General features: G+C 55.3%; 1 protein-coding gene across 4 annotated transcripts; it reads right to left on the bottom strand.

Moving 5' to 3' along the window:
* Positions 1-665: 665 nt before the first annotated feature.
* Positions 666-19,020, bottom strand: TRMU (tRNA mitochondrial 2-thiouridylase). 4 transcript variants are annotated; one of them, XR_010664440.1, is made up of 12 exons: positions 18,894-19,020; positions 15,347-15,512; positions 14,530-14,636; positions 12,665-12,787; positions 9,368-9,540; positions 8,702-8,755; positions 8,551-8,617; positions 8,092-8,192; positions 6,761-6,905; positions 6,279-6,361; positions 2,937-5,886; positions 668-2,883 (listed from the first exon to the last, which is right to left on the bottom strand). XR_010664440.1 is itself a non-coding variant. In XM_065945527.1 (11 exons), the coding sequence occupies exons 1-11, from the start codon at positions 18,973-18,975 to the stop codon at positions 5,734-5,736; spliced, it is 1,254 nt and encodes a 417-aa protein (XP_065801599.1). In that variant the 5' UTR covers positions 18,976-19,020; the 3' UTR covers positions 668-5,733. The 4 variants fall into 4 exon arrangements, 3 of the variants coding, with proteins under 3 accessions (XP_065801608.1, XP_065801616.1, XP_065801599.1); XM_065945527.1 differs by having other exon boundaries at positions 668-5,886; XM_065945536.1 differs by lacking the exon at positions 18,894-19,020 and having other exon boundaries at positions 666-5,886; positions 9,368-9,481; positions 15,347-15,481.
* Between the last annotated feature and the right edge of the window lie 7,537 nt (positions 19,021-26,557).

Below are 26,557 nucleotides of genomic sequence, written 5' to 3'. Positions count from 1 at the left end.
GGGACTCCTGTGAACACAAACGGTTCCTGTGGTTTCATTCATCTGTATTCATTCTTTCAGGTCAGATCATTTCTAGTGATGAATGTTCTTTTTCTTTTTTGGTGGGGGAGGGACGGAGAGGAGCCTCAAATCATTTTATTTACCTAACAGAGGAAAGGGTAACCCAAGACTAGAGGATTTGGGAGTACCTGGCCCGCATATTTAAATACACAAATTATATATATATATAACGTATGTGGGGATATGTGTACACACACACACACAGTTGGGCTTCCCTATTTAAATACACAAATTATATATATATATAACATCTGTGGGGACACACACACACACACACACACACTTGGGCTTCCCTATTTAAATACACAAATTATATATATATATATAACATCTGTGGGGACACACACACACACACTTGGGCTTCCCTATTTAAATACACAACACACACACACGGGCTTCCCTGGCAATCAGCAAAGAATCTGCAACACACACACACACACACACACACACACACGCAGTGCAGGAGATCTAGGTTCGATCTGAGTCAGGAAGATCCTCTGGAGAAGGGAATGGGTACCTGGAGAATCCCATGGAGAGAGGAGCCTGCTTCCCTGGCAATCAGCAAAGAATCTGCAACACACACACACACACACACACACACACACACACGCGCGCGCACACAGTGCAGGAGATCTAGGTTCGATCTGAGTCAGGAAGATCCTCTGGAGAAGGGAATGGGTACCTGGAGAATCCCATGGAGAGAGGAGCCGGGAGGGCTACAGATTGGGGGTTGCAAAGAGTCAGACATGCCTTAAGCAACTAAACCTAAATCAAAACCATATACATATATACATAGATTGTACCTTTTATTTTAAACCAAATTTTTTAACTACCATTTTACTACTATTAAAAAGTTTTAATTAGAATATATATAATGTTGTGTTGGTTTTTCTCATACAGCAACATGAATCAGCTGTAAGCAGATATAAATCGCTTTCCCCTTGGGACTCCCACCCACCTTCCCATCCTACCCTTTAGTGATCCATTTTCAAGTTCACTGATTCTTTCTTCTTTAATATCCATTCTGTTATGAAATCCATCCAGTGATTTTTAAAATTTCAAATATTATAAGTTCTAAAATTTCCATGTGGCTCCTTTTTATAATTTTTATTTCTCCACTAAAGACGTCTAATTTTACATGAATTTCAGAAGTGTTTACCTTTACCTCGTAGAGCATGATTGGAACTTTAAATTCTTTGATAATTTGGACATCTGGGGGACCAAAATCTGTTTTCTTTTCTCGTGGCATTTTCCTGGTTCTCTGTAAGCTGGCTAATTCCACACTGAATCCCTGACACTTAATGTTACATCATGAGCCTCTGGGTCCTGGTAAAACCCTCTGGCAGATGTCGGTTTTGTCTATTTTAGAAGGCAGTCAACCCAGTGAGGTTCAGACCCCAGCTCCGCCACCCTCTGTGGCTGACTGCCGTGCCGCCCGCCTTGCACACCTCACGGCTGGGGCATAGTCAGCCTGGGACCGGCGTGGTTTACGGCCCATCTGCTCTCAGGGCCTTCCATGTGCTGCTTGGGGTCCGTTCCAACCGGGGTGAGCCAGCGCCTGTCAGCGTTCATGGAGAGTGAGGGGTCCACTCTGCCGGCGCTCTGCTCTCTGGGGTCCACCTCACACACACCTCCTCCTGGGGCCCCTTCCTTGGTTCCTCTGTCCAGAAAGACAGGTTGCCTCCAGGGTCCTAGCCGCCTGCACTGCCCCGCTTCCACCCAACTGGGACCGCCTTTCGGGAACACCCGTGGAGCAGAGAAAAACAGCGGGGACCCCACCATCTCAGCCCACAGGGCCCCTCCTCCCAGGCCTCCGGGAGTCCTCACCCGGGTGCTGGCCACGTAACTCCAGAGGTCGGGGCCACCCTTGGGTCAGGTCTGGGAGGAGAAGAAACGCCCTCCCCAAAGGCCATTTTTCAGGTCTTGTCTCTTCAGTCTACCTGTGAGCAGTCACCTCTCGGACAGCTCGGACATGAGAGCAATAGACAAGCTCCACCTCAACCCAGAAACGCTCTGGTGGGGGGCGCATTTGAGAAGACGAGCTGCCCCTGGGGAAAGGGGAGCAGGTCCATCTGCTGGGCCCAGGTGTCCTCCCGTGGACAAAAATGATTGCCCTCCACACCAACCCCAGCCACGGCTGCTCTGGGACCCGCACATCAAGACAAAAACACTGAACAGACGCGAACACTGAACCTTGTCCAGGCCACGGAAACACCCAAACATCCCCCGTCCAGGTACAGCTGCCCCCTCACGTCACAGCTGTTGCCTCGCCCCAGCCGACCTCCCTGCAGACACAAAGGGTGCTGGGAGGTCTGGGCCTCATGAAGGCCTCCCTGGACGTGGACAAGAGGCCGCTAGAGCCCAAGGGCTGCAGGCAGAAGACGGGCCCCAGGGGCTGACCTTGACATTGACTCAAGCCTCCCAGGAGCGGAACACAAGCCAGACGCTGGGGTCTACAGAGGTGACTCTGAAGTTATGTGGGGGTATGGGGCAACCCTTCGTCTGCATTGAGAGACGGGGTCGGTGTGTAAAAGCAGCGGCCCAGGCCCTCTCTCCGGATGCCCAGTGTGCAGGTACCTGTGGCCCGGCAGCAGGGCACCCATGGGGGAGAAGGTAGGGAAGCCCATGCACTCCCAGCCCCAGCCCCTCAGATCACGGGGTTACAGCCCTGGAGTTGGGGGGTGGAGCCAGAGGCCCAGCCATGCCCCCTGGCAGACAGCTACAGCTGAGTTGGAGGCTTTGCCCACGGACCTCCCAGAGTCAGTCAGTGGCCTGGAGGACCCACAGGAGGCAGGCTGGGCCCCCAGAGCTGGCACTGCAGGCCTGGAGCACCCACAGGAGGCAGGTTGTGCCCCTCCAGAGCTGGCACTGTGGACCTGGAGGACCCACGGGAGGCAGGCTGGGCCCCCAGAGAAGGTAGCACTGCGGGCCTGTAGGCTCCCGAGCGCACTGCTGAGCCAGGGGCAGCAGCAGCTTTGTGACCCTCCTTCTGCCTCCACCAGCCGACCTGGTTGGAGGCCTGGCATCAGGCCAGGAGGACAGGCAGAGCCATCCAGAGGTTAGAAGGGCAGACTCCCCTCTGCTGGTCCGTGTCCCTGCCGACTGCCCCCCACCAGCCGCCCTCCCTCCCACCGTGGAGGCTCCCCAGATGGTGAGAACCCTAGGCCCAGGGCAGCAGACCCGGGGAGCCTGAGCCCAGGGGGGCTCCACGCCACCCCTGGAGCTGGCAGAACACAGGCAGTGTCTCAGCCCTGGCCTCCCAGCAGCGCTGAAGGTGCCCAAGGGCACTGCTGGCCTGTCTGGTCCCCCCACCCAGCAGAACGCGGAGAGCGGCTCCAGGTCTGCCTCCAGGCCTGGGCCAAGCAGAGCCTCTCTGGCCCAGCCTGGCTGGAGGGCCCCTGGTTTTGGAAGTCATGCGGCGTAGTGGGAAGTGCCAGCCGTGTCTGCCCCGGCCCCTGCCCCACCCTGGGGACACGCCCTGCTGGGGGGCCTGGAACCAGGGGAGGGGACGTGGGGGGCTGCAGTCCGACAGATGGAGCAGCACAGAGGAGGCCCTGGGGTGGCTGGGCCCACAGCCCCTACGGAGCTGCAGCCTTCTCCTTGCGGGGCCTGCTCACCTCACAGGGCAGAGCCTACACTGCCGCCCCCTCCCAGCCCCCAGGGCGGAGGGGCTGTGCCGCTCCAGGCCCAGGCACCCCTGAGCAGGGGGCTGCTGTAGCTCTGGAAGCTCCCGAAACCACCCTGGCCACCCTAACACAGGCTCACAGCCAGGGCCAGCAGGGCCGTGCTACCAGGCTTGAGGCGGGTCCCCTGAGCAGGTGGCAGCTCCTACACCAGCCCTGAGGCAAGTTCCAGGCATGGTGCAGCTCCCAGCTTCCGCCTCCCGCAGTCCCGGGGGCAGGGCCTGGCTGCGCAGAAGGGTGACCCCTCTGCTGGAGAACCAGAGAACCTCTTCGTCAACCCTGCGTGGCCTACCCGGCCCCTCCCATCTAGGCCTCACACAGGCCAGCAGGATCCACCCCTCCTGCTCAGCAGGAAGCCCAGGCCTCACTGTGGACCGCAAGCCCTGCACACTCTGGGCCCCAGGTCCCGGCCCCGATTTCAGGCTCCTCCCTGTGACCTGCCTCAGAGAGAAGGGGCACCGTGCTGGGTGACCTGACGCTGCAGCTCTGAGCCACACTGGGGGCTTCTGAGTCCTGCGGGCTGCACAAGTACCCGTGCAGGTGCTCCCCATCAGCATCGCCTGGAGGGCTGTACTGAGCGGCCGCTGCTCTAGAACCTTCTACCCCTCAGGAGGCGGGGACCACACTTCTAGCCCCAAGGCGGTGGAGGGAAGCAGGAGGCAGCGCTGGGTGCTCGAGGCTGTTCGTCCTGGCATACAAAGCCCGTGGCGGGGGCCTCCGGGCAGGGCACCAGGGACCCTGGGGAGCCCGGACCCAGGGCAGGGAAGCTGGAGGCAGTGGGGCGTGGGGACACCTGTCCGGAACGACAACTTCCCGTCTGACTCAGTGATAGCACCTCCCGCAGCACAGATGCCATGAGGCCACAGGAAGGCCAGGCAGAGCATCTCCAAACCTCCCGCCCAGGCAGCCTCAACCGCCCATGGCAGCACGACAGTCGCCCCAGGACTCAGTGGAGACTAAGACGCCCTGCCAACGCCAGCTCTGAGGGTCTGTACTCTCTCACCTGCCAAGCAGCTCCGGCCAGCCCCGAGCCACCTGCCCCCAGAACTCGCACACGCACACACACCCCGGACTCGTGTCTGGGTCCCGAAGCGCACAGGTGAAGCCTAACGCCAGGTGCCCTGGGGTCAGGAGGCCTCGGGGAGGAAATTGGGTCCTGAGGGTGAGGCCCTCGGGGACAGGAACTGGTGTCCTTGCATCAAGCCCAGAAGGGTCCCGGCCTTCCAGCATGAGGACACAGTGGGAAGCCGGCCATCAGTGGCCTGTGAGCGCACCCTGCCCCATCTGAGGCCGGACCCTGGTCTCAGACGTGTGGCCCCGGCAGCTGAGAGAAAAGACTCCCGTGTCAGTGAGCCCCAGGTCTGCGGTGGTCCATCACGGCAGCCTGAACAGACCAAGGCGTGCGCACCCACCAACCTCCTCACGGTGACCCCGCCCGGGGGCCCAGGCACCTTGAGTCTCTGATGCGACTGGCCAGGGCGCCGGGCACTCTGTGGTGGGGTGATGGGGGGCTTCTGTGCAGCTGCCCAGACTCGGGGCAGGGCCGCACTCAGAGGGGCCTCAGGCCTGCAGCCCTCCCCGGCAGACACCCTGCAGGCTGGACGCGGCTCAAGGCTGCTTACACGGCCCTGCCACAGGGGAGGGTGCGCACAGGCGCGAAGGGAGAGGCAGAGAAGCAGGCCCCGCCCCCCCGTGCCGTCCCCCTGCCTGGCCACACAGTGGTGCCCTGGAGCCCCGAGACAGCCCCCTGGGCCCCGCCCCCCGGAGGCACGGCCAGAACCTACATCCCAGACAGTTTATTGGATGCTGCCCCTCCTGGGGGTGTGAGGGAGGAACCCTACAAACGGGCGCCTGGGATACAGCCTTCAGCCAGCACTGGAGAGGCCGCCAGGTCACCGGGGGCGGCAGGTCAGGCCGGGCTCCCGCAGGCTCAGCAGCAGCGCGGAGCCCCCGTCGGCTCCCCGGGCTCCGCTCCCCCGCGCCGCCTCCGTCAGGGCGCGGGCCCCAGGCCCGGGTTGTCGCTGGAGCCCTCCGTGGCCACGCTGGGCGCTCTCTGGCCCTTCTGCAACGTGTAGGTGGATGGCCCCAGACGCAGGATCTTCCCGCTGCCCAGACACTCGTCCCCTTTGTAGAACACGGCGAACTGGGGGGACAGAGGCCGCGTCAGCTGCAGCGGGACCCGGGCTCCGGGTGCCCTGAGCAGCCTGGATCCACGCAGCTGGTCTAGCGCTGGGGGACAGCGGGCCCCGCGCCACAGGCAGGCCAGAGCAGGGCCGCGTGGGAGCCAGGACGCGTGCTCGCAGCAGTTGGGAGAGCAGCGCCAGGCGCAGGGCTGGCCACGTGACCAGCACCCCACACCCCCTCTGCCCCCAGCCCCTCACTGTCTGGAGGAAGAGCAGGCTGTCCGTTCTTCCAGAGCACGAAGCCCACTACCACGAGCCTGCATCTCTGCAGGCCGAGCTGGTGCTAAGAAGGGCCACATGCAGCTGCGGGGCCACGACCCCATCTGACCCGCCAGCCGGAGTGCCCACTCACCTGTCCTGGGGCGAGAGCGCGCACAGCCTTCACGGCCGTCACCCACACAGTGCCATCCTGATTGAGGGTCAGCACGCAGGGCACTGGGTGGAAGAGAAGGACCCTTGGAGGCGGCGCTAGCCTTGCTGAGCGTGCAGCCTCAGGTCTTAGCCCCGGGGGAGGAGGAGCAGGGAGTGGGGACAAAGGAAGCTTGGGGCAACAACAGCCAGAGGGGCTCAGCGCTGCCCAACAGGGGCCAGGGGTACACACACCACCTGCCACTCACCTGCCAGCTGGACCGAGGTGCCCCACCCCTCCCCAAGACCCCCCTGCATCCCAGACAAAGGAGGCTCAGCTGGCCTCAGTGCCTCCAGCCTGTCTCTGCAGGCAGAGGGCGAGGAGGGCTGAATGGGCTACGTGATCTGGACACTGAGGCCCTCCCTGCCCCAGGTCTGACCGCCTGTCCTAACCCCGCCCTGACCCACGGGTCCTTGAGCAATCACCTAGCGCCATCTGGTGGCGGAAGCGGAAGTGACACTCCATCATCTTGTCGCGGACCAGGGCGGCAGGCGGTTCCTCCGCGATCCAGTGAACGCGGCCGGTCCGCAGCAGGTCTCTGTACAGGGCCGGGTGGTCTGTCCGGGGGGCCTGCGGGACGGAACGCGAGGCTCCTCAGCAGAGGGTCCCTGCCCCAGAGCCCCCTCGCTGCACTCCATTCACGACTAGCAGTAAGCACGCAGTGAACACCACACTGACCCGTGGAGACTGGTGCGTGTCCCTGGGGCCGCCCTAACTGCGCACGTGAGCGCACGGAGGGGAGGCCACGCGCACGCGCCCTTGGCGAACAGCAGAGCACGCGGTCAGCCCAGTCTCACTCCGCTCGTCCCCGCCACACCCTGCCTGCCCAGCGCCGGGGAACCCGGGCCAGCCACACTCCCACAGGCATCCCACCAAGGCCCGCGTGGCTGGGAACAGGCTCCTGGGGCCTCCACACAGTCTGGCCTCCTAGCACCCAGCAGCACCCCCGAGGCAGGAGGGAGAACACCAAGTCCAGGGCTCTCGGGCTCTAAGCGGACCCACCCGCCCGCGGAGACCCGCCCAGGGACCAGGGTCAGTGGACCACCCTTTCCCAAAGCAAAAGACACCACTGAACATCACACTGCAGTCACTTTAATTCACCCCGATCAGAATCGCTGCCCGGACTTCTGCACCAGGGCCCTCCCAGGAGGAAATGTCCCAGCCCCGGTGGGCAGGCTCGCTGGCCCTCCACCCAGTCTAAGAACAGAGCGTGCACTTAGCCAGGCTGCTCACCCCCAGCCCTGCGAAGACTGGGACTAGATCATTCTGCAGGTGACAGGGTCCCGGGCTTCACCTGCTACACACCAGCAGGACCTGATGCCCGCCCCAACGCTGTGACACTAAAAATGTCCCCAGGCCCTGAGAAATGTCCCAGGTCCCAGAGCCCCACTACAGCAGATGGCCTGGGCGGGTCCCAGCTCTGTTCTGTCGTTCACCAGTGACTCGCTGGAGGCGCCCGTGAGCCGGCCCATCCCGGGCACTGACTACCCTGACCACGAGGCCTTCCACACACTACTTCAGCTTTGGGTCCGTCTCCTCTGTACAAGCAGAGGAGTGACATCTACTTAGGGGACTGATGTCAGGATGACCAGCGTGATGGGCATACAGGAAGAGCTAACAACTACCTCACACAGAACCTCTGGCACCGGCGTCAATCCCGAGGGCACTGAGGGAGGCCCTGCAGAGCACCCGCTCCGCCTGCTCAGCCGCACGGGCTCTGCCCAGCCTGGCCTCCGCCACCTCCCCGCTGACTCACCACAAGCACATCGCCCTTGGCAGCATCCTTCTCCACCACGTACCAGGGCTCCCGTAAGCCTCCTATGTTGGCTCTCTGGCCCAAAGTGTACAGGAACCAACCTACGGAGACAGGTTCTTGCTGAGGTGGGAGGAGCCCCCTCGCAAACGCCCAGGCGGGACAGGGGTGGCAGGCAGGAGGCGCCCCTCTGTGGGCCGCTTGGGCAGCTGGGGTTAGGCTGTACCTCCCACCCCGCAAGGAGCAGTTCCAGCCACGGGGCCACCCGGCTGGCAATGAGCGGGGCCCACTCCTTCAGAAGGTGGGCCTAGTGCCCCGCCAGAAGCCACGAGCCCCTCCTGCTGAGCCTCCGGGGGTTTCACAGGCGCGCCCCGCTCCCGTGGATGAACCACACGGGGCGGGCGCACCACAGCGGGCACGCCTCCTCTGTGCGCCCCCCTTTATGTGTCCGTTCAGCCTCACCTTTATGTGTTCCCAGAACCTTGTTGTCTTCTATAGAAATAAACCGGCCAGGTCGAGGCTGTAAGTACTGGAAAACAAGTGCTCCATCACCAACAGCTCCAGGTTCAGAGCAGAATCAGGGCCCCATCCTTTCACATCAAAGAACACTCACCTCAAGGATGAAATTTTCAAAGTTCCTTTTACCAATGAAACAGATGCCCATGCTCTGAAATGAACGGAAGGCCAGGTGTGAGATGTACGGCTGGGCAGGGGTCCCGCGCTCCACTCAGAGACCCCAGGCAAGGATGTGGGTACAACACAGGGCCTCCCGGGGCTCACCCGTCCTGAGCCACCACACCCTCCAGGCCAGGGGCCCGGCTCCCCTCCTCCAGGGCCACAGACACCAGTCAGAGCCACACACAGACCTCGCAGGCCTTGTTTCAGGTCCCAGACAAGGACCCAGCGGCTACGCAAGCAGCGCCACCACCGGCCTGGCCCGCACTCACGGCAGACCCTCAGGCCAGCCAGGCCCGCACTCGCGGCAGACCCTCAGGCCACCCTCCCGGGAAAGGAAACCAGAGCTGCTGGAGGCCTCAGACACTGTCCGTGAGGCTGGGGCAGAGACAGAGGCCAGAGCAGGAGCAGGAAGCACAAGCCAGGCCACAAGGCAAGGTTGCAGGAGGGTCAGAGTCCCGTCTCGATGTCTAGCGTGAGACGAGCGAGTGGGGATGGGTCGCCCGGCGTCCTCACCTACACTCTGCCTTGTGTCTGCCTAGAACGGGGGCCCCCTGAGGGCAGCGCCCTCACCCCTACCAGCAGCAGCGCCCCTCAATCCTACCTCCTTCTTCTGAAGCACATGATGAAGTCTGTTCTCAGCAGCTATTTTCTTTACGAAATCTTTCGTTAATTCCCCCAGGGGAAAGAGGGTTCTCCTTAGTGCCTCCTGGGGAACCTGGCTGAGAAAGAAGGTCTGGTCTTTAAAGCTGTCAGCTGCTTGGAGGAGTTTTACCGCTGCCAAGAGTAAAGAACAAAAGATGTTGCAGGAACAAAAATAACCATGCTTTGCTTTTAATAGTGTCCTTCTGTTTACTTTGACAGGTTAGCCCTGGTCTGGCAGAAACAAAGATCAATACTCAACAGCACACTTCCAGAAAAATGATCTGCCATGGTTAAAAAAAATTCCCATCCCTAATTTATCTACTGTTGGAAAAAATACATGGAAGGGAGATTTTACGTGATAAGGAAATTTATTCTGGTTCATGTGTTAGGCTATGTTTTCAAAGATTAAACATCACGTGACAAAAACATTATGAAGTATTAAGAAAAAACCAAAATGAGCCACATTTGGGAAAATCAGATGAGACGCCTCCCAGCAAACCCTGCTGAGACGGTGGGCTGTGCTGTTTCCCATTAACCACAGGTGATCACGCCCTGGCTGCTCGCCGCACCTCCCACCCCCAGTGGACACCGACCACGCTCCCCAGCAGCGCCCGCTTCTCAACCCACTTCCCGGCTTGCTGACAGTGGGCTTTGCTGAGTCCAAGCTGACGCCTGTCAGCCGCTCCTCTGCGGTCTCTCTAAAGGTCTGCGTGTGTGCGGAGTTGCTTTCGTGTCTGACTCTGCCAGCCCACGGACTGCAGCCCGCCAGTCTCCTCTGTTCATGGGATTCTCCAGGCAAGGATACTGGAGTGGGTTGCCATGCCCTCCTCCACGGGATCTTCCCAGCCTAGGGATCTCTCACAGGACACCTGCATCTCTTACATCTCCTGCATTGGCAGGTGGGTCCTCCACCACTAGCACCACCTGGGAAGCCCCTCCAAAGGTCTGTTTCATTGTAAAGACTGTTTCCACCTTGACGGCAATGGTGCAGAGCTCTGCCTGACCGTGGCCTTGGGATGGGGTTCGGAAAACAAGGTCCAGCTCCGCCTCTGGCCGCCAGGTCCAGGCTGGCGTGTTACAGACCTTCTACGACCACGAACACTGGGTCCTCCACTCTGCAGCTCAGTGAACAATGGAAATGGAGCGTGACACCAGTGTCACAGCCTCTTTCCATGTGTCTCAGGACCAGGGCTAAGCGAAGCCTTGGAGAGTCACATGCAGAGCTCACACCTGCGCAAACGGTACAAAGAGCCCGTGTGGCCCAGCCTGTCACATGCGTAGCGCCCCCGTGTGGCTGGTTATGTTTTCCTTCTGTGACCTCAAATTTGACCCTCACGTTAGCCCTACGACAGGCTTATCCCCATCTTCAGGTGAGGAAACCGAGGCTTAGATAATGAAATGACTGCCCACAGGGGTGCAGGGAGATGAGGGCAGAGCTGGAAACTGAGCCCAGTCACTTGGGTTCCGTTCCATCAGTTTTTACGTACAAAACAACAAAATCGAGTGAAAAGTGAAAAAGAGAGTCCAGTCAACCAGTCATCAGGTAGGCAGGCTCATTTGCCAAATGCTATTTTTTGTTTCAAAACTAAATTTAAACAAACAAAAAATCTATGATTTTTAAGAAAGAGAGCGGGTAACCCTTGACCAGGAAGAGGGGCCCCTAGTAAGGGAGGGTCTGCCGGCACCCAGAGCTCCCTTCAGCACCTGCCCTGCTCCAGGCTGGCCAGCATGCCACCTGCCCCGACACGGGCGAGGACACAGGCTGCGCCCGGGACTGGTAGGACACAGGAGCTCAGGCTGGGCACGCTGACCCCGTGCCCTCTCCCCGAGGACTCAGGCCAGGAGGCTTAATCCGGCCTCCAGGGCAACTGAGTCAGGACAAAATAAAAAATCTCTAGGTGTCTTGAAAACACGCAGAGAATAAAGACACTGAGGCATCGTTACAACAGCTACACAGACCAGAGCACGCACCACGTGATTAGGTCTGGTCAGAAAGGCCCAGTCAGCTGTGCGCAGTGGCACCTTTTCCAGGAGACAAGCAGGCACGCTACGCGACACAGAAACGAATCCTTCATCTACTAACGACCCGGGACCCACGACCGCTGGGTCTTGGGGCCTGATTCCGCTGTGGTGTACCCTGGAGGCAAGGCTGGGTGGTCACGGCCAGGTCCTCCTGGTGTGCGGGGCGGGGGGTGTTTCCCTGGTGAGGGGTGCCCAGGAGTGTACAGGCAGCACCCGGGGAGAGAAGCGGTCATCTGCCCCTGGGCACCAGTGCCCCCCAGGGCACACAGTGCCATGCAGGCGGCAGCAGGGGGCCTTCCCAACACCAGGAAAGCGGCGGCCTTGTCTGGGCCCGGTCAGTACGCTGATCTGTGGCCTCGGCTGCCGTGAGGTGGAGGGATGAGGAGAGAAAACGGCAGCTGAGCTGCGGCCAGTAACTGGGCTGGACAACATGGAGGACCAGGAAGGAGCACAGACTGTGGAGCTGGGTGGACCGGGCTGGGTCCGGCCCCCGACCCAAGGCCCCCCTGCCAGAAATGTAGCCAAGCTTCAGTTGCTTCCTCGGAGAAAAGGACCCGGAGACCCACCTGCTGGCCCTGCTAAGATGGGTGCAGGGAGGGGACACCTCACGCTGGGGTCAGAGAGGGTGGAGGTGGACAGGAGGGAGGCCAGGGCAGGCCAGACCTGGAGAAACGCCAGGTCTGCTTCAGTCCTGTAGCCGAGGAAACAGTTTGCAGAGACGTGGCTCTGAGTTCCATGCGGTCTTTCCCTTCACAAGGATAAAAATTTTTCTACACAGATGTGCGCCAGGACCAGCCAACCGCCTTCTGGGGGACTGCTTGGCCCTTCCAGGCTGGTGACACCTTGTGCCGTCTGACACTGATAACCTAATTTATACACGTGATCTTCCAAAGCGAGCTGCCAGGCCTGCGCCACGAATGCTAGGAGCCAGCCCCATTTCACACTGCAGTGCCACGTCACGCCGCAATCTCGGGCCTGTGACACTCCACCACTGTCGCCTGCTTCCCCCAGAACTGGGTTAAGTTTCCCAGCAGCCCTGCCCGGGCAGCCGCCTGAGCCAATCGGAGGCCCTGGGGCAATGACCCTTGAGGTAACTGTCCTTTTTTGAAGAGGAAACCAAAAGCAACAAGCTCACCTGGAAAACACGGGGAGAAGTTGGGCAGAGTGCCTGACAACACGCAGTCACTGCTTCGTTTCCGAATAGCTCAGCCCTGACCTGGACACGTGTACTCACCGTTCCTAACTTCAAACCGGTTTCTGAAGAGCCCTTCTGGCCTCTTGATGTGCTTCTGCTGAAACACCTCTTCATCTTCCAGGGACGTTCTTGCGTAGTGACCTGTCGCCACTGCATCTGCGCCTGGGAGGTTTTTAAAAGCATGAGGGTAGGAGTTTAGACATGCACTTGCTGATCTCAGTCGGTCCAGGCCCAGGGTGCTCCACAGGGCAGAGATGCCAGGTCTCACACCAGGCAGTCTGCGCAGGGGACCCGCCTCACCCCCAAATGCCCAGATCCCATGGAAGAGACACAGTCGTGGGATTCTGTTAAACAGGTGGTCTTTGAAGTCTCTAAACTGATAAAATCTTAACCACAAGGTTTTGCTGCGCATCTAAAAGCCTTTGAAAAGTTAGTATTGGGAATTCCCTGGCAGCCCAGTGGTGAGGAGTCAGAGCTTTCACTGCCAGGGCCCAGGTTCGATGCCTGATCAGGGAACTAAGACCCCACAAGCCACATGTCCAAAAAAAAAGTTAATATCTATTCATTCATTCTAGCCTAAGGAAAACGGCAAACATGTACACCAAGGTTGAAGTACAGAAAGCGCGTTTCAAGGCTTTTCACACTAAGGAGAAACTGAAAACCACTGCAGTGTGTGACACCAGGAGGCTGCGAACGCTGCACCGCTGCATGGTAACAGCGCCGCAGATACAGAGCTTAACGGCACTGGGGAAACGCGCAGGATGCTGTTCAGCAGAGGAAGGAAGTACAGGGTCCCACTCTTCTCAACGTACAGGAAAACCGGAAGACAAGCAACAGAAAGTCTTTCTCTTTGATTCTGGGAGGAAATTACAGATGACACTTTCCCTCCTCTTCTTATGCTTCTAAGTTTTAAACTTTCTTTAATAAATGCATATTACTTTTATCACAGTGAAGGACCATCCAGTAAAATCAATTTCTTCTTTCCACACTATGCAAAAAAGTTAAAGAATCTACCAAGGCATATATTAATCCACAGCCCTTGCATTGTATGAAAACTCCACAGACATTCAGGATTGTGAGATTATTTCCCAGAAGCTGCAGCAAAACTGAGCCAGCACTTAACCAAAGAATTGTTTAGTCGCTAAGTTGTATCCGACTCTTTGTGACCCCACAGACTGTAGCCTGCCAGGTTCTTCTGTCCATGGGATTCTCCAGGCAAGAATACTGGAGTGCGTTGCCACTTCCTTCTCTAGGGAATCCTCCTGACCCAGGGATCAAACCCACGTCTCCGTTCTTGGCAGGCAGATTCTTTACCGCTGAGCCAACAGGGAAGCCCAGTAAATCAGTTGTTGTTGTTTAGTTGCTCAGTCGTGTCTGACTTTGCGACCCCATGACCGCAGCACGCCAGGCCTCCCTGTCCTTCACCATCTCCCAGAGGTTACTCAAACCCATGTCCATTGAGTCGGTGATGCCATCCAACCATCTCATCCTCTGTCAACCTCTTCTCCTCCTGCCTTCAATCCTTCCCAGCATCAGGGTCTTTTCAGATGAGTCACCTCTTCACATCAGGTGGCCAAAGGACTGGAACTTCAGCTTCAGCATCAGTCCTTCCAATGAATATTCAGGACTTATTTCCTTTAGGATTGACTGGTTTGATCTCCTTGCAGTCCAAGGGACTCTCAAGAGTCTTCTCTAGCACCACAGTTCAAAAGCATCAGTTCTGCCTGGCTCAGCTGTGATTCTCACTCCAGAGTTGGAGGAAAAATACTTGTCCAATGCTGGGTGAGCTCTTCAAATTTAAGCTTTACTCCTCAGATCCGGCAGATACATGCTGAAACCAACCTCAGCTCCTGGAAATCTCATGATTTTTAAAAAGACAAACAAAGATAATCCAAATCACTTACCAAGATTATCCACAGCATAATTAAAAAAACAACGGAATTTTATATGCTTATTGCAGACTATGTCAGGATTAGGAGTTCTTCCTTTTTCATATTCATTTAAAAAATCACTGGAATGAAAAGAAAAGTCTTTTTATTTATAAGTGTCAAACATACTATGGAAAAATACATGAGGTACACGACTTGCTTAGAGCTTCTCCCTGTTTTACTAAAACTGTAATTTTCTGCACGATAGGAGCTTCAGTACAGAATCATTCTCAGTATTTTCATCAAACGTTCGTTTAAAGCCAGCTGCACTTTCCATCTGAGTCTGCACTCACCAGGCACCAAGCCCCGTTGCGCCATTTCCCAAAGTAAGACCCACGGGACCCCACCCCTGATGAGGTGCAGGTTGCAGGGCCTGGCCCAGGCTCGGGTGTCTGTTTAACCAGCACTCCAGCTGGTTCCTCAGCCTGACACCGACGGCCCTGGGGCTTTGTCCGCAGGGACCAGCCACAGCCGGCCTTCCAGGGCACACCTGAGCCCTCGCTCTCTTACGCTAATTTAGCAGCAGAAACATCTCAAGGTTGAAGAGACGTTAAAGAGAGCTCTGGCAGGTGGCACAGCAATAGGAATACAGGCTGGGGTGCTCAGGATGCAGGTCTGGCTTCTAACCCAGAGTCCCCAGGGACGGTCGAGGCCTCCCGCACATGGTCTCTGGCACCACGGCCTGAAAACAGAAAGCGCTGGCGGGGTACATTAGCCTGGCTGACCCCGGCAGGCCTGCTGTTGAACGGCTCGCGTCACCGCAGGAAGCCCCCGGCATCGGGAGCGCCCCCACCTGAACACGTCGTTCCAGTACTCCTTCACGTAGGACACCTGCCGGAAGGGGATGTCCAGGATCTGGCACACCCTGTAAGCGTCCTCGCAGTCTCTGTCAGCAGTGCAGACGCCGTGCTCATCCAGGGAGTCCCAGTTCCTCATAAACACCCCTGTCACCTGGTAACCTGTGGGGGGGAGCGGAGGAGAGGACGTAACATGGACCTGGAGTGGAAAAGGCAGCGCCTTCCGAGCTCTCCCGCGCCTCTGTGCACTGGGGCCTGGCAGTGCCTCCGGCCGCCATGTGGCCTGCAGCGCTCTGACCGCATCTTAATGCAAACAGCCACGGACGCTCCGGCAGAGGCTTCCACCCTGACCCTCTGCTACACACACTTGGTAAAGGCCTCCATCACCATAACACCCTGTGGGGCTGAACTGATGGTGTGCATCTCAGAGGTGTGAACATCCTGGAGGTGTGAACATGATGGCATTTCTCATCTTCACGCGCCCACACTGTGTGGGCGTACAGAGAGACTTGGCCGTGTGACTGCATCAAAGAAGAGCAGAAATTCTACATGACTTTTCAAAACAAACACAAGCTACCATTCAGTTACCAGAAAGGCAAACTCAATCCAAAAGTTATTTCCAATTACCCACTCAGAATTAGATTCTAAGCAGTCAGACATAAAGACATTCAAAATTTTGGTTGCTTTATCATGGGGCTTCCCTGGTGGCTCAGACGGTAAAGAATCTGCCTGCAGTACAGAGGACGCAGGTTCAACCTCTGGGTCAGGAAGATCCCCTGGAGAAGAGAATGGCAACCTGCTCTAGTACTCTTGCCTGGAGAATTCCATGGACAGAGGAGCCTGGTGGGTTACATACAGTCCTTGGGGTCACAAAGAGGTGGACATGACTGAGTGACTAACAGGCACACCCATCTATATACTTTGAGACCTCTTTTTTCCCTTTTCTGTTGCAGACAAAGTATCAAACCAAACGTTGGGGAGACCAACTTTGTAACTACATAGGTGTCTACCAGGTATGAGAAATGGCTGAATGTAATGAAAGACAGGGCCATGGACTGTAAAAGGTTTAACACGGTACTCCAGAGAGCAGAGACTTGGTGACAAAGCTCTGCCATGTGAGCAAGGCCGCTACCCCAATCCCAGCAGGTCCTCCCTCCTCTACGTCCCAGATCCCCGAGCCTGCTTCCCTAACAGTGCACACTACACTGGGCTCCAGCCGCTCCTGTCCGCGCCCCTGCAGCTACTGGAGTGAGGCAGTCTTCCACCCGCCAACGCTGTCTCACACCCGTGTGCACCCAGCACCCAGCAGTGCTTAAGAACAAGAGCTTAAGCAGAACAAATACACAACTCCACACCCAGAGCTTTAAAATCCCCCTCTGCCATGGCCTCATCTGCCTGATCATCCTCCTGGAGACGTGACCACTCACGTGGCTGAGCCCTGGCGCTCCAGGAGACCATAGCGCTTTGCTGGCCCTTAACTTTTCAGGAGGCACGTGACAGAACATGCACCTCTGACGAGACTGAAAAAGACCTCCGTGTCGAGGGGAGAGGACCGTGCTGCTTCTCTGCTGTGCCCAGCAGCTTCCCACCCGGAGGAGCAAAACCCAAGGCAGCTGGTCTGTGAAGCTGCTCAGCCTGGATTCTGGGAAGGAGCGCTTGCCTTCCTGATGGAGTAAAATAATGTAACTCGTCTAGTTACACTAGACACTAACTAGTGCACTAAAAAAGGCTGGGGCTCAGGAGGCATGGAGGTATTCTTAGTAACCAGAGCTGTTACAAAGTTATAATAAAAAGTGTTAAACACAAGTAGAGGCAGGCTGTGAGCATATATAATCACGATAAAGCAGGCCCTTAACTCAAGGATGTCTGCCACATCGCCCCAGACATGTCACTGCCTAGTCAGAACCCTTCAAGGGCTCTGCACTGTTTTCCAACAGTCTGAAGTCCCTAACAGAACCCATTCCATAAGCAGAGCTCACCCTACCTCTCCACCTCCTCTCGCTCCATACCTCCCAGACCCAGCCAGTACTTCTGTGCCTCTGAGCTTTGCACCTGCTGCTGACTCCACCAGAAATGCTTCCACCTTACCTCCTGAACCCCAACCTTTGCTTAGGGAACTCCTCCTCCTCCTCCTCCAAGTCGTGATACCACAGATATGAGGATCTTAGATCTCTCATCTTCCAGGTTGGTACCTCGATGAATAAACCTTTCTCTGCTCCAAACTCAAAACCTTCAATTTGTCTGCCCTCACTGTATACCATTGGACACATGAACTTGGCTTTGACAGTAGTCTCAGTGCAAACACTATCTCTGTGATGTTTTGATTCCATTTTATCACAATTATATATGCTCACAGCCTGCCTCTACTTGTATTTAAGACTTATTATAACTTTTGTAACAGCTATGGTTATTAAGAATATCTCCACACCTCATGAGCCCCAGGCTTTGCTTAGGGACCTCCTCCTCCTCCAAGTCGTGATACCACAGATGAGAGGATCTTAGATCTCTTATCTTCCAGATTGCTACCTCCTCGACGAATAAAACTTTCTCTGCTCCAAACTCAAATTCAGTTTGTCTGGCCTCACTGTACCATTGAACACAGGAACTGGGGTTTGACAGTAGTCTCAGGGCAAACACCACCATCTCTATAATGCTTTGATTTCCTGCTTTATCACAATTATATATGCTCACAGCCGGCCTCTGCTTGTATTTGACACGTTTTATTACACCTTTTGTAACAGTTTGGTTATTAAAACGAACTAATAACCTCTCCTGCTGAGTGCCTAACGTGTTCTGGGCGCTAGGGTAAAGGATTTGTGTGTTCTCTTATTTATTAATACTACCTCCAGTAACCCTGGGAGGTAGGTGCTCCCTCCATTTTACAAACAGGGGGAGCTTGAATCACTTGTCCCAGGTCAGGAACCTTGGGTTCCCTCTGCATTCCAAGTGCCTAAGAACGAAAGGCGCCTCAACAACAGAGGGTCTACAAGTGCCATTAAGTACAGGAGGGCTCACACCGGGAGAGGGTCAGACGGACGGAGAATTAGATAGGCAGCGAATCTCGGCCTCAGGTAAGCGCCTGGGGAAACGGAAGCGCTCCTGGGCAGAGTCTGTCATCCACCGAGCGGAAAACACAGCCGTGACTTGATAACCACACCGCCCGTTGGGACTGGTCGCACACGTCTCCAGACGGCCACGCCGTGTGTCGTGGAGACGAGGACCTCCACGGAGGCTGCAGTGCCCACGTCAATGGTCCTCAGGCCGGCGCTCCTCAGGCCTGGGCCGAGTGCGGACGCCGCCGCCGCCACAGCCGCGGGAGCAGGGCCTCGGGGCCAGGGAGAAACACGACTGCCGGGAGTCGGAGACCCACTCTCCCCTGCTCGACCCGGCGGCAGGTGGGGGCCTGACGGCTCCCCGACAGGCGGAGCGGCGGCCGCGCGCTCCCACTCCCAGGCGTACAGTGAGGGCCGGGGCGCCGCGCCACTAGCGGGGCTCTCCGAGAAGGGGCCGCGCGGGGGCGGCCGGGTCCCTCGGCCTCCTCACCTCTCCGCCTCAGCAGCAGCGCTGCCACGGCGCTGTCCACGCCGCCGGAGACGGCGCACACGACGTGCCGAGCCGCCTGCATCGAGAGCTGCCGATTCCGTCACTGCCGCCGTCGCTTCCGCTTCTAGCCGGAATTCCCGCCCTCCTTGCCGCGAGACCGCAGAAGAGGCCCGGGCGGAAGCAGGTGCTCGGCGCCCAGCGTTCCTACGTGCCCGCTGCTCCCTGGCGGGCCTGGGACCACGCCCCCTGCACTCCTGGCTCTTGCTTACCTCTCTGCGCGCGGCTGCCAGAAACAATCTGCGTGCGTGCGTGCGTGTGTGTATTCTGTGTGTGTGTGTGTGTGTTCCCAGCACACAAAGGTGTGTGTGTGTGTGATGTCAACTACAAATTGGCACTTAACAAGACCATTGCCAAGGACTGAACAACAAAGGCGTTTGCCATCTGCCGCTACGGAGATTGAACCCCATGCTGCTAAAATAGCTCTTGACCTTCAACAAGCCCTGAGGGAGTTCAGGGTGCAGGCGCTCTGCGCACCAGGGAATCCGGTGGGACAGGTCTTTGGATAGTTGGATGTTTTGGGGAACGGATTTTATAATCTCCATCCTTCAGTTCAGTTCAGTGCAGTCACTCAGTCGTGTCTGACTCTCTGCGACCCCATGAACTGCAGCAAGCCAGGCCTCCCTGTCCATCACCAATTCTCGGAGTTTACCCAAACTCATGTCCACTGAGTCAGTGATGCCATCCAACCATCTCATGCTCTGTCATCCCCTCAATCTTTCCCAGCATCAGGGTCTTTTCCAATGAGTCAGCTCTTCACATCAGGTGACCAAAGTATTGGAGTTTTAGCTTCAACATCAGTCCTTCAAATGAACACCCACAACTGATCTCCTTTAGGATGGACTGGTTGGATCTCCTTGCAGTCCAAGGGACTCTCAAGAGTCTTCTCCAACACCACAGTTCAGAAGCATCAATTCTTCAGTGCTCAGCTTTCTTTATAGTCCAACTCACATCCATACATGACCACTGGAAAAACCATAGCCTTGACTAGACAGACCTTTCTTGGCAAAGTAATGTCTCTGCTTTTTAATATACTGTCTAAGTTGGTCATAACTTTCCTTCCAAGGAGTAAGCGTCTTTTAATTTCATGGCTGCAGTTACCATCTGCAGTGATTTTGGAGCCCCCCAAAATAAAGTCAACCACTGTTTCCCCATCTATTTGCCATGAAGTGATGGGACCAGTTGCCATGATCTTAGTTTTCTGAATGTTGAGCTTTAAGCAACTTTTTCACTCTCCTCTTTCACTTTCATCAAGAGGCTTTTTAGTTCCTCTTCACTTTCTGCCATAAGGGTAGTGTCATCTGCATATCTGAGGTTATTGATATTTCTCCTGGCAAACTTGATTCCAGCTTGTGCTTCATCCAGCCCAGCGTTTCTCATGATGTATTCTGCATAAAGTTAAATAATTAAGCAGGGTGACAATATACAGCCTTGACATACTCCTTTTCCTATTTGGAACCAGTCTGTTGTTCCATTTCCAGTCCTAACTGTTGCTTCCTGACCTGCATACAGGTTTCTCAAGAGGCAGGTCAGGTGGTCTGGTATGCCCATCTCTTTCAGAATTTTCCGCAGTTTGTTGTGATCCACACAGTCAAAGGCTTTGGCGTACTCAATAAAGCAGAGATAGATGTTTTTCTGGAACTCTCTTGCTTTTTCGATGATCTAGTGGATGTTGGCAATTTGATCTCTGGTTCCTCTGCCTTTTCTAAAACCAGCTTGAACATCTGGAATTTCACAGTTCACGTATTGCTGAAGTCAGGCTTGGAGAATTTTGAGCATTACTTTACTAGCGTGTGAGATGAGTGCAATTGTGCGGTAGTTTGAGCATTCTTTGGCATTGCCTTTCTGTGGGATTGGAATGAAAACTGACCTTTTCCAGTCCTGTGGCCACTGATGAGTTTTCCAAATTTGCTGACATAGTGACTGCAGCACTTTCACAGCATCATCCTTTAGGATTTGAAATAGTTCAACTGGGATTCCATCACCTCCACTAGTTTTGTCCATAGAGATGCTTCCTAAGGCCCACTTGACTTCACATTCCAGGATGTCTGGCTCTAGGTGAGTGATCACACCATTGTGATTATCTGGGTCGTGAAGATCGTTTTTGTACAGTTCTTCTGTGTATTCTTGCCACCTCTTCTTAATATCTTCTGCTTCTGTCGGGTCCAAACCATTTCTGTCCTTTATTGAGCCCATCTTTACATGAAATGTTCCCTTGGTACCTCTAATTTTCTTGAGGACATCTCTAGTCTTTTCCATTCTATTGTTTTCCTCTATTTCTTGGCACTTTTCGCTGAGGATGGCTTTCTTATCTTTCCCTGCCATTCTTTGGAACTCTGCATTCAAATGGGTATGTCTTTCCTTTTCTCCTTTGCTTTTCGCTTCTCTTCTTTTCACGGCTATTTGTAAGGCCTCCTCAGACAGCCATTTTGCTTTTTTGCATTTCTTTTTCTTGGGGATGGTCTTGATCCCTGTCTTCTGTACAATGTCACAAACCTCTGTCCATAGTTCATCAGGCATTCTGCCTATCAGATCTAGGCCTTAAATGTATTTCTCACTTCCACTGTATAATGGTAAGGGATTTGATTCAGGTCATACCTGAATGGTTTAGTGGTTTTCCCCACTTTCTTCAATTGAAGTCTGAATTTGGCAATAAGGAGTTCATGATCTGAGCCCCAATCTGCTCCTGGTCTTGTTTTTGCTGACTGTATAGAGCTTCTTCATCTTTGACTGCAAAGAATATAATCAATCTGATTTCAGTGTTGGCCATCTGGTGATGTCCATGTGTAGAGTCTTCTCTTGTGTTGTTGGAAGACAGTGTTTGCCATGACCAGTGCGTTCCCTTGGCAAAACTCTATTAGCCTTTGCCCTGCTTCATTCTGTACTCCAAGGCCAAATTTGCCTGTTACTCCAGGTGTTTCTTAACTTCCTACTTTTGCATTCCAGTCCCCTATAATTCAAAAGGACATCTTTTTCGGGTGTTAGTTCTAAAAGATCTTGTAGGTCTTCACAGAACTTTTCAACTTCAGCTTCTTCAGCATTACTGGTCGAGGCATAGACTAAGATTACTGTGATATTGAATGGTTTGCCTTGGAAACAAACAGAGATCATTCTAGTTTTTGAGATTGCATCTAAGTACTGCATTTCAGACTCTTGTTGACTATGATGGCTACTCCATTTCTTCTAAGGGATTCCTGCCCACAGTAGTAGATATAATGTTCATCTGAGTTAAATTCACCCATTCCAGTCCATTTTAGTACGCTGATTCCTAGAATGTTGATGTTCACTCTTGCCATCTCCTGTTTGACCATTTCCAGTTTGCCTTCATTCATGGACCTAACATTCCAGGTTTCTATGCAATATTGCTCTTTACAGCATCAGACTTTGCTTCTATCACCAGTCACATCCACAACTGGGTGTTGTTCTTGCTTTGGCTCCATCCCTTCATTCTTATTTCTCCACTGATCTCCAGTAGCAATTTGGGCACCTACCAGCCTGGGGAGTTCATCTTTCAGTGTCCTATCTTTTGGCCTTTTCATACTGTTCATGGGGTTCTCAAGGCAAGAATACTGAAGTGGTTTGCCATTCCCTTCTCCAGTGGACCACATTCTGCCAGAACTCTCCACCATGACCCATCCATCTTGGGTGGCTCCACATGGCATGGCCTAGTTTCATTGAGTTAGACAATGCTGTGGTTCATGTGATCAGATTGGCTAATTTTCTGATTGTGATTTTCTCCATCCTTGCATCTCCTCATATCTAGAGAAGCACTAAATCCCTTCATGGTGACATCAAATTCTCATGACTAAGGAAAAACCCTTTTGTAAATTGAGTGCTTCATGGTATTGAACTCCTCCTTCACCAAAACCTTATATATTGACTTTCCCCCACTGCCCCTTTGGAACAGGCTCTCAGAGCTATCTGAGATGCTGCCTCCTGGGCTGCAGTTCTCATTTTGCCCCAAATAAAACTTAACTTTCAACTCTCAAGTTGTACATCTTTTTTTGGTCAGCAGTGACTTAGGCAGGTGCCCAGTGAACAGGCTGCTGAATGAATGAAGGGTGTGAGATTGCCCATCGGGCATGGTGTCGAGCTGGATGCTTCTAGAAGTGAGCGCAGGCCTTCCCTTAGCTGACCAGGAGGGGAGGATGAGCAGGCGGAGGGCCCGGCCCTGAGGGAAGGGCCCTGGGCCTGGGGACAGAGTGTGGGGCCAGACCCAGCAGGGGCAGGGTACCTGCCGACCCCAGTTCAGTTCCAGGGAGAAGTTCGTGGCTGCACTGTGGATGGGCGCTGAGAGCCTGGTTGGGAGGCTGCTAGGTCAGGCATCAATATCAGTGCTGGTCCTGCTGCCTCTGCTTCCAAAATCAGTACTCACCAATGGCAGAGAGGCAAACTGTCTTTAGTCCAATGACAGCAATCTGGGGGAGGTGGTGGGTTCTCTGTCCCCCATAAACCACCTCCGGAGATTCTGCTCGGTTATGAGTTTTTGAAGGGGAACAGAGAAGTAGCCTCAGTCATTGAGACAGGGGGTCAGAGTCACCAGTAGATTTTTTTCCAAATTGAAGTTCTTATTTACTTATTTATTTATGGCTGCACTGGGTCTTCATTGCTGCGCACTGGCTTTCTCTAGTTGTGGGGCCCAGGCTTGCCACTGCGGTGGTTTTCCTGAGTTTAGTACAGGCTCTAGGACACCAGGGCTTAGTTGCCCTGCAGCATGTGGACTCTCCCCAAAACAGGGATCGAACTCATGTCCCTTACACTAACTAGCAGGCGAATTCTCAATCACTGGACCACCAGGGAAATCTTGTTTTTCCTGTTTAAAACTGCTGGAAAAGTGAGGGTTTCCCTGGTGGCTCAGCAGGTAAAGAATCCGCCTGCAATGTGGGGGACCTGGGTTTGATCCCTGGGTTGGGAAGATTCCCTGGAGAAGGGAAAGGCTGCCCACTCCAGTATTCTGATCTGGAGAAGTTCATGGACTGTAAAGTCCATGGGGTCACAAAGAGTCAGACACGGCTGAGCGACTTTCAGATTGACTACTGGGGCAGTTCACAAAACTGATTTCAAGTAGGACTTGAACTACGGTTTGAAAAAAGTAGGGGAGGAAATGCATTTGAGATGCAGATGGTTTTTGTTTATTTACTTCTGGTCACATGGCATGTGGGGTCTTAGGTCCCCGACCAGGGATGGAACCCACGCAGCCTGCAATGGAAGCTCGGAGTCTTAACCACTGGGCCACCAGGGAAGTCCTGCTGATGATTTTTTAAATCAGGCCAATAACACACACCAAAGCTTGGCATTAAAATCACATTAGTTTCTTAGAAGGTTGACAGTGGACATTGATGTCTAAATGTGGATAATTCTTAAGGCAAGTCATTTTCTTGAGAACAGGAGTAGTTTTAAGAGTTCAGCGTGAAGGAATTCCCTGGCAGTCCCGTGGGAAGTCTCCATGCTTCCACTGCAGGGGACTCAGGTTTGATCCCTGATTGGGGAACTAGGATCCCGCATAAAGAAGTAAAAAAAGGAGTCTAGAGTGAATTGAGGAAGGCCCCATGTCCCCGTTTCTGAGACAAGAAGCAGGAACTGCCAACTGAGAGCGCTAAGAGCAGCAGGGGTGAGCTCTGTGTTCGGGGGGAAGGGCACGGGGCCCTGCAGGGAGACAGAGAAAGGGCTACATCTCAGAAGACTGAGGCGCCAGGAAGCGTCCTACAAGGGGGCAATGGCACCGTGCACTTCCTGGGAGAGAGGATACCTGGCCTTCAGAGGATTTCAGGGTGAACGTTTAGCTGAGGCTGCGGGGCGGCCCAGCTGAGGTCACTGGACTTTGGGCTCTGTCTGGGGGACCCGCCTGCCTGAGGCAGAGTCCAGTATCATGCCCAGCACACGGCCCTGGACTAGGAGAGCTGCCGCCCACCCCAAGGTGGCGGAAACGGGACACCTTGGCAACATGTTCTCTGCTCCTTCTCAGTTAGATGGCATCAGCTATGTGGGGTCGCAGAGAGTAGGACACGACTGTGCAACTCAACAACAGCCGTTAGCTACTTAGTAGCTCCAAATCCTTAATCACTGCCTAACCCAGGGACACGATGGACCGGCCGTGGAAACGACAATGACATCCCAAATGCCCCGACAACTGCAGTGCGAACTGTGAGACGTGAAAGCATTTGCACCTGAGAATTAACGGAGCGTGAGTATCACGTGAAGTTGGGCCTCTGGAGCTGGAAGGGTGGCCCTCTGGCAGCAGCCGAGGTTGTTCAGAGAGGAATGGTGCTTTGTGGGACCAGCTAGACAGAAACCAGGCAGGAAGGGAAGGCGGTGACACAGGTGTGGGGTGGCAGGCACTGCTCCCCACTGTGCACTCTGGGGCCTCCTCCCAACTGTCTGAAGGCTTTAGAGCAGGTTACTTCTGTCCTGCCCGGGACACTTGTAGACTGCACATGGCACCGTGGCCCACAGGAGAGCGTGGCCGCTCCAAGGAGCCTGGGGGGGACAGACAGGGGCCAGGGCCCAGCTCACCCCTCGACTGTAGGCGGGACGGCCCAAGCCCCTCCCTCCCGCCCCCCTCCACACCCCCAGAAGACACCCATGTGCGAGCTTTGCACCCCCGTGACCCCTGCCCACAGGAGAATCTCCGTAAACATTCAGTGAATGGATTCAACCCCAGATTTTCATTTTCCCCTGTGAAATGAGGAGCCAGACCAGACATCGGAGGACCCTAGTGGTAGATTAACACCACACTGGCCACCGGAATGGAGACAAGGGCGGAGGAGAGGACCGCCGTGACTCCCATGGGCTCGGCTCCACTGGCCTGGGGGAGCTCCCGGGGCGAGGGCTCTTCTAGGTCAGAATGCAGGGGGGCCGCCCCCCCAGGTAGCCGCTGGTTCCAGGGACAGCCGAGCCCAGGCAGGAACCCCACCTTCCGAGCAGCCCCTCCCTCACCTGCGACGCTCTACCTCAGGTGCGGCAGCGCCACCCAGGACGCACGTTTTACTCTTGATCCACTGGGGTCACCCTTCCAAACGATGATACGGAAGCGAGTCACCCCCAGAGGGGTCAGGGGGAGCCCAGGATGGGAGCCCCATGTGAGTCCACTTAGCAGCAGCATTCCTATTGTTTGCTGTGGGGCCACCGCAGAGACTGAGAGATTATCCGGGCAGACTAGCGGCTTTCAGGCCCGCTCGTTTTCAAGGAAGATCAGGTCAGAACAGCTGCAGGCCGGGAGTGCGCCTCCCAGGGGCCCCGCCTCCTCCACAAGGAGCGCTCCTGCTCCAGCACCCCGGGAGTCTGTCCCTGCACACCACCCGTCACCCCAGCATCCCTCCTCCCCCGAGGTCCCCTCCATCCCGCCCCCGCACACCTCCCCTCCCCTCAGGTGTGGTCTCTGGACCATCACCTCGGGACCACCTGACTGCCCACTGACGTGCAGATGACAGGCTGCCCCGGACCTGGGGGCTGGGGCCTGGCGTCTGCACTTAACCAATTTTTCTTCATGCTAAATTGTGAAAATCACTTTGGTAGAAAGAATTAACATTTCAAATAATATACATTGTGCATACTGATCAGTAATAAAAACAGCTATCTGTCTTTGAAAATTAGGATAATCTTAAACA

Source organism: Muntiacus reevesi, chromosome 1 (assembly GCF_963930625.1).
Source record: "Muntiacus reevesi chromosome 1, mMunRee1.1, whole genome shotgun sequence".
NCBI lineage: Eukaryota > Metazoa > Chordata > Mammalia > Artiodactyla > Cervidae > Muntiacus > Muntiacus reevesi.
Note: the sequence above shows the minus strand (reverse complement) of the source record. Positions and strands in the feature narration are given on the sequence as shown.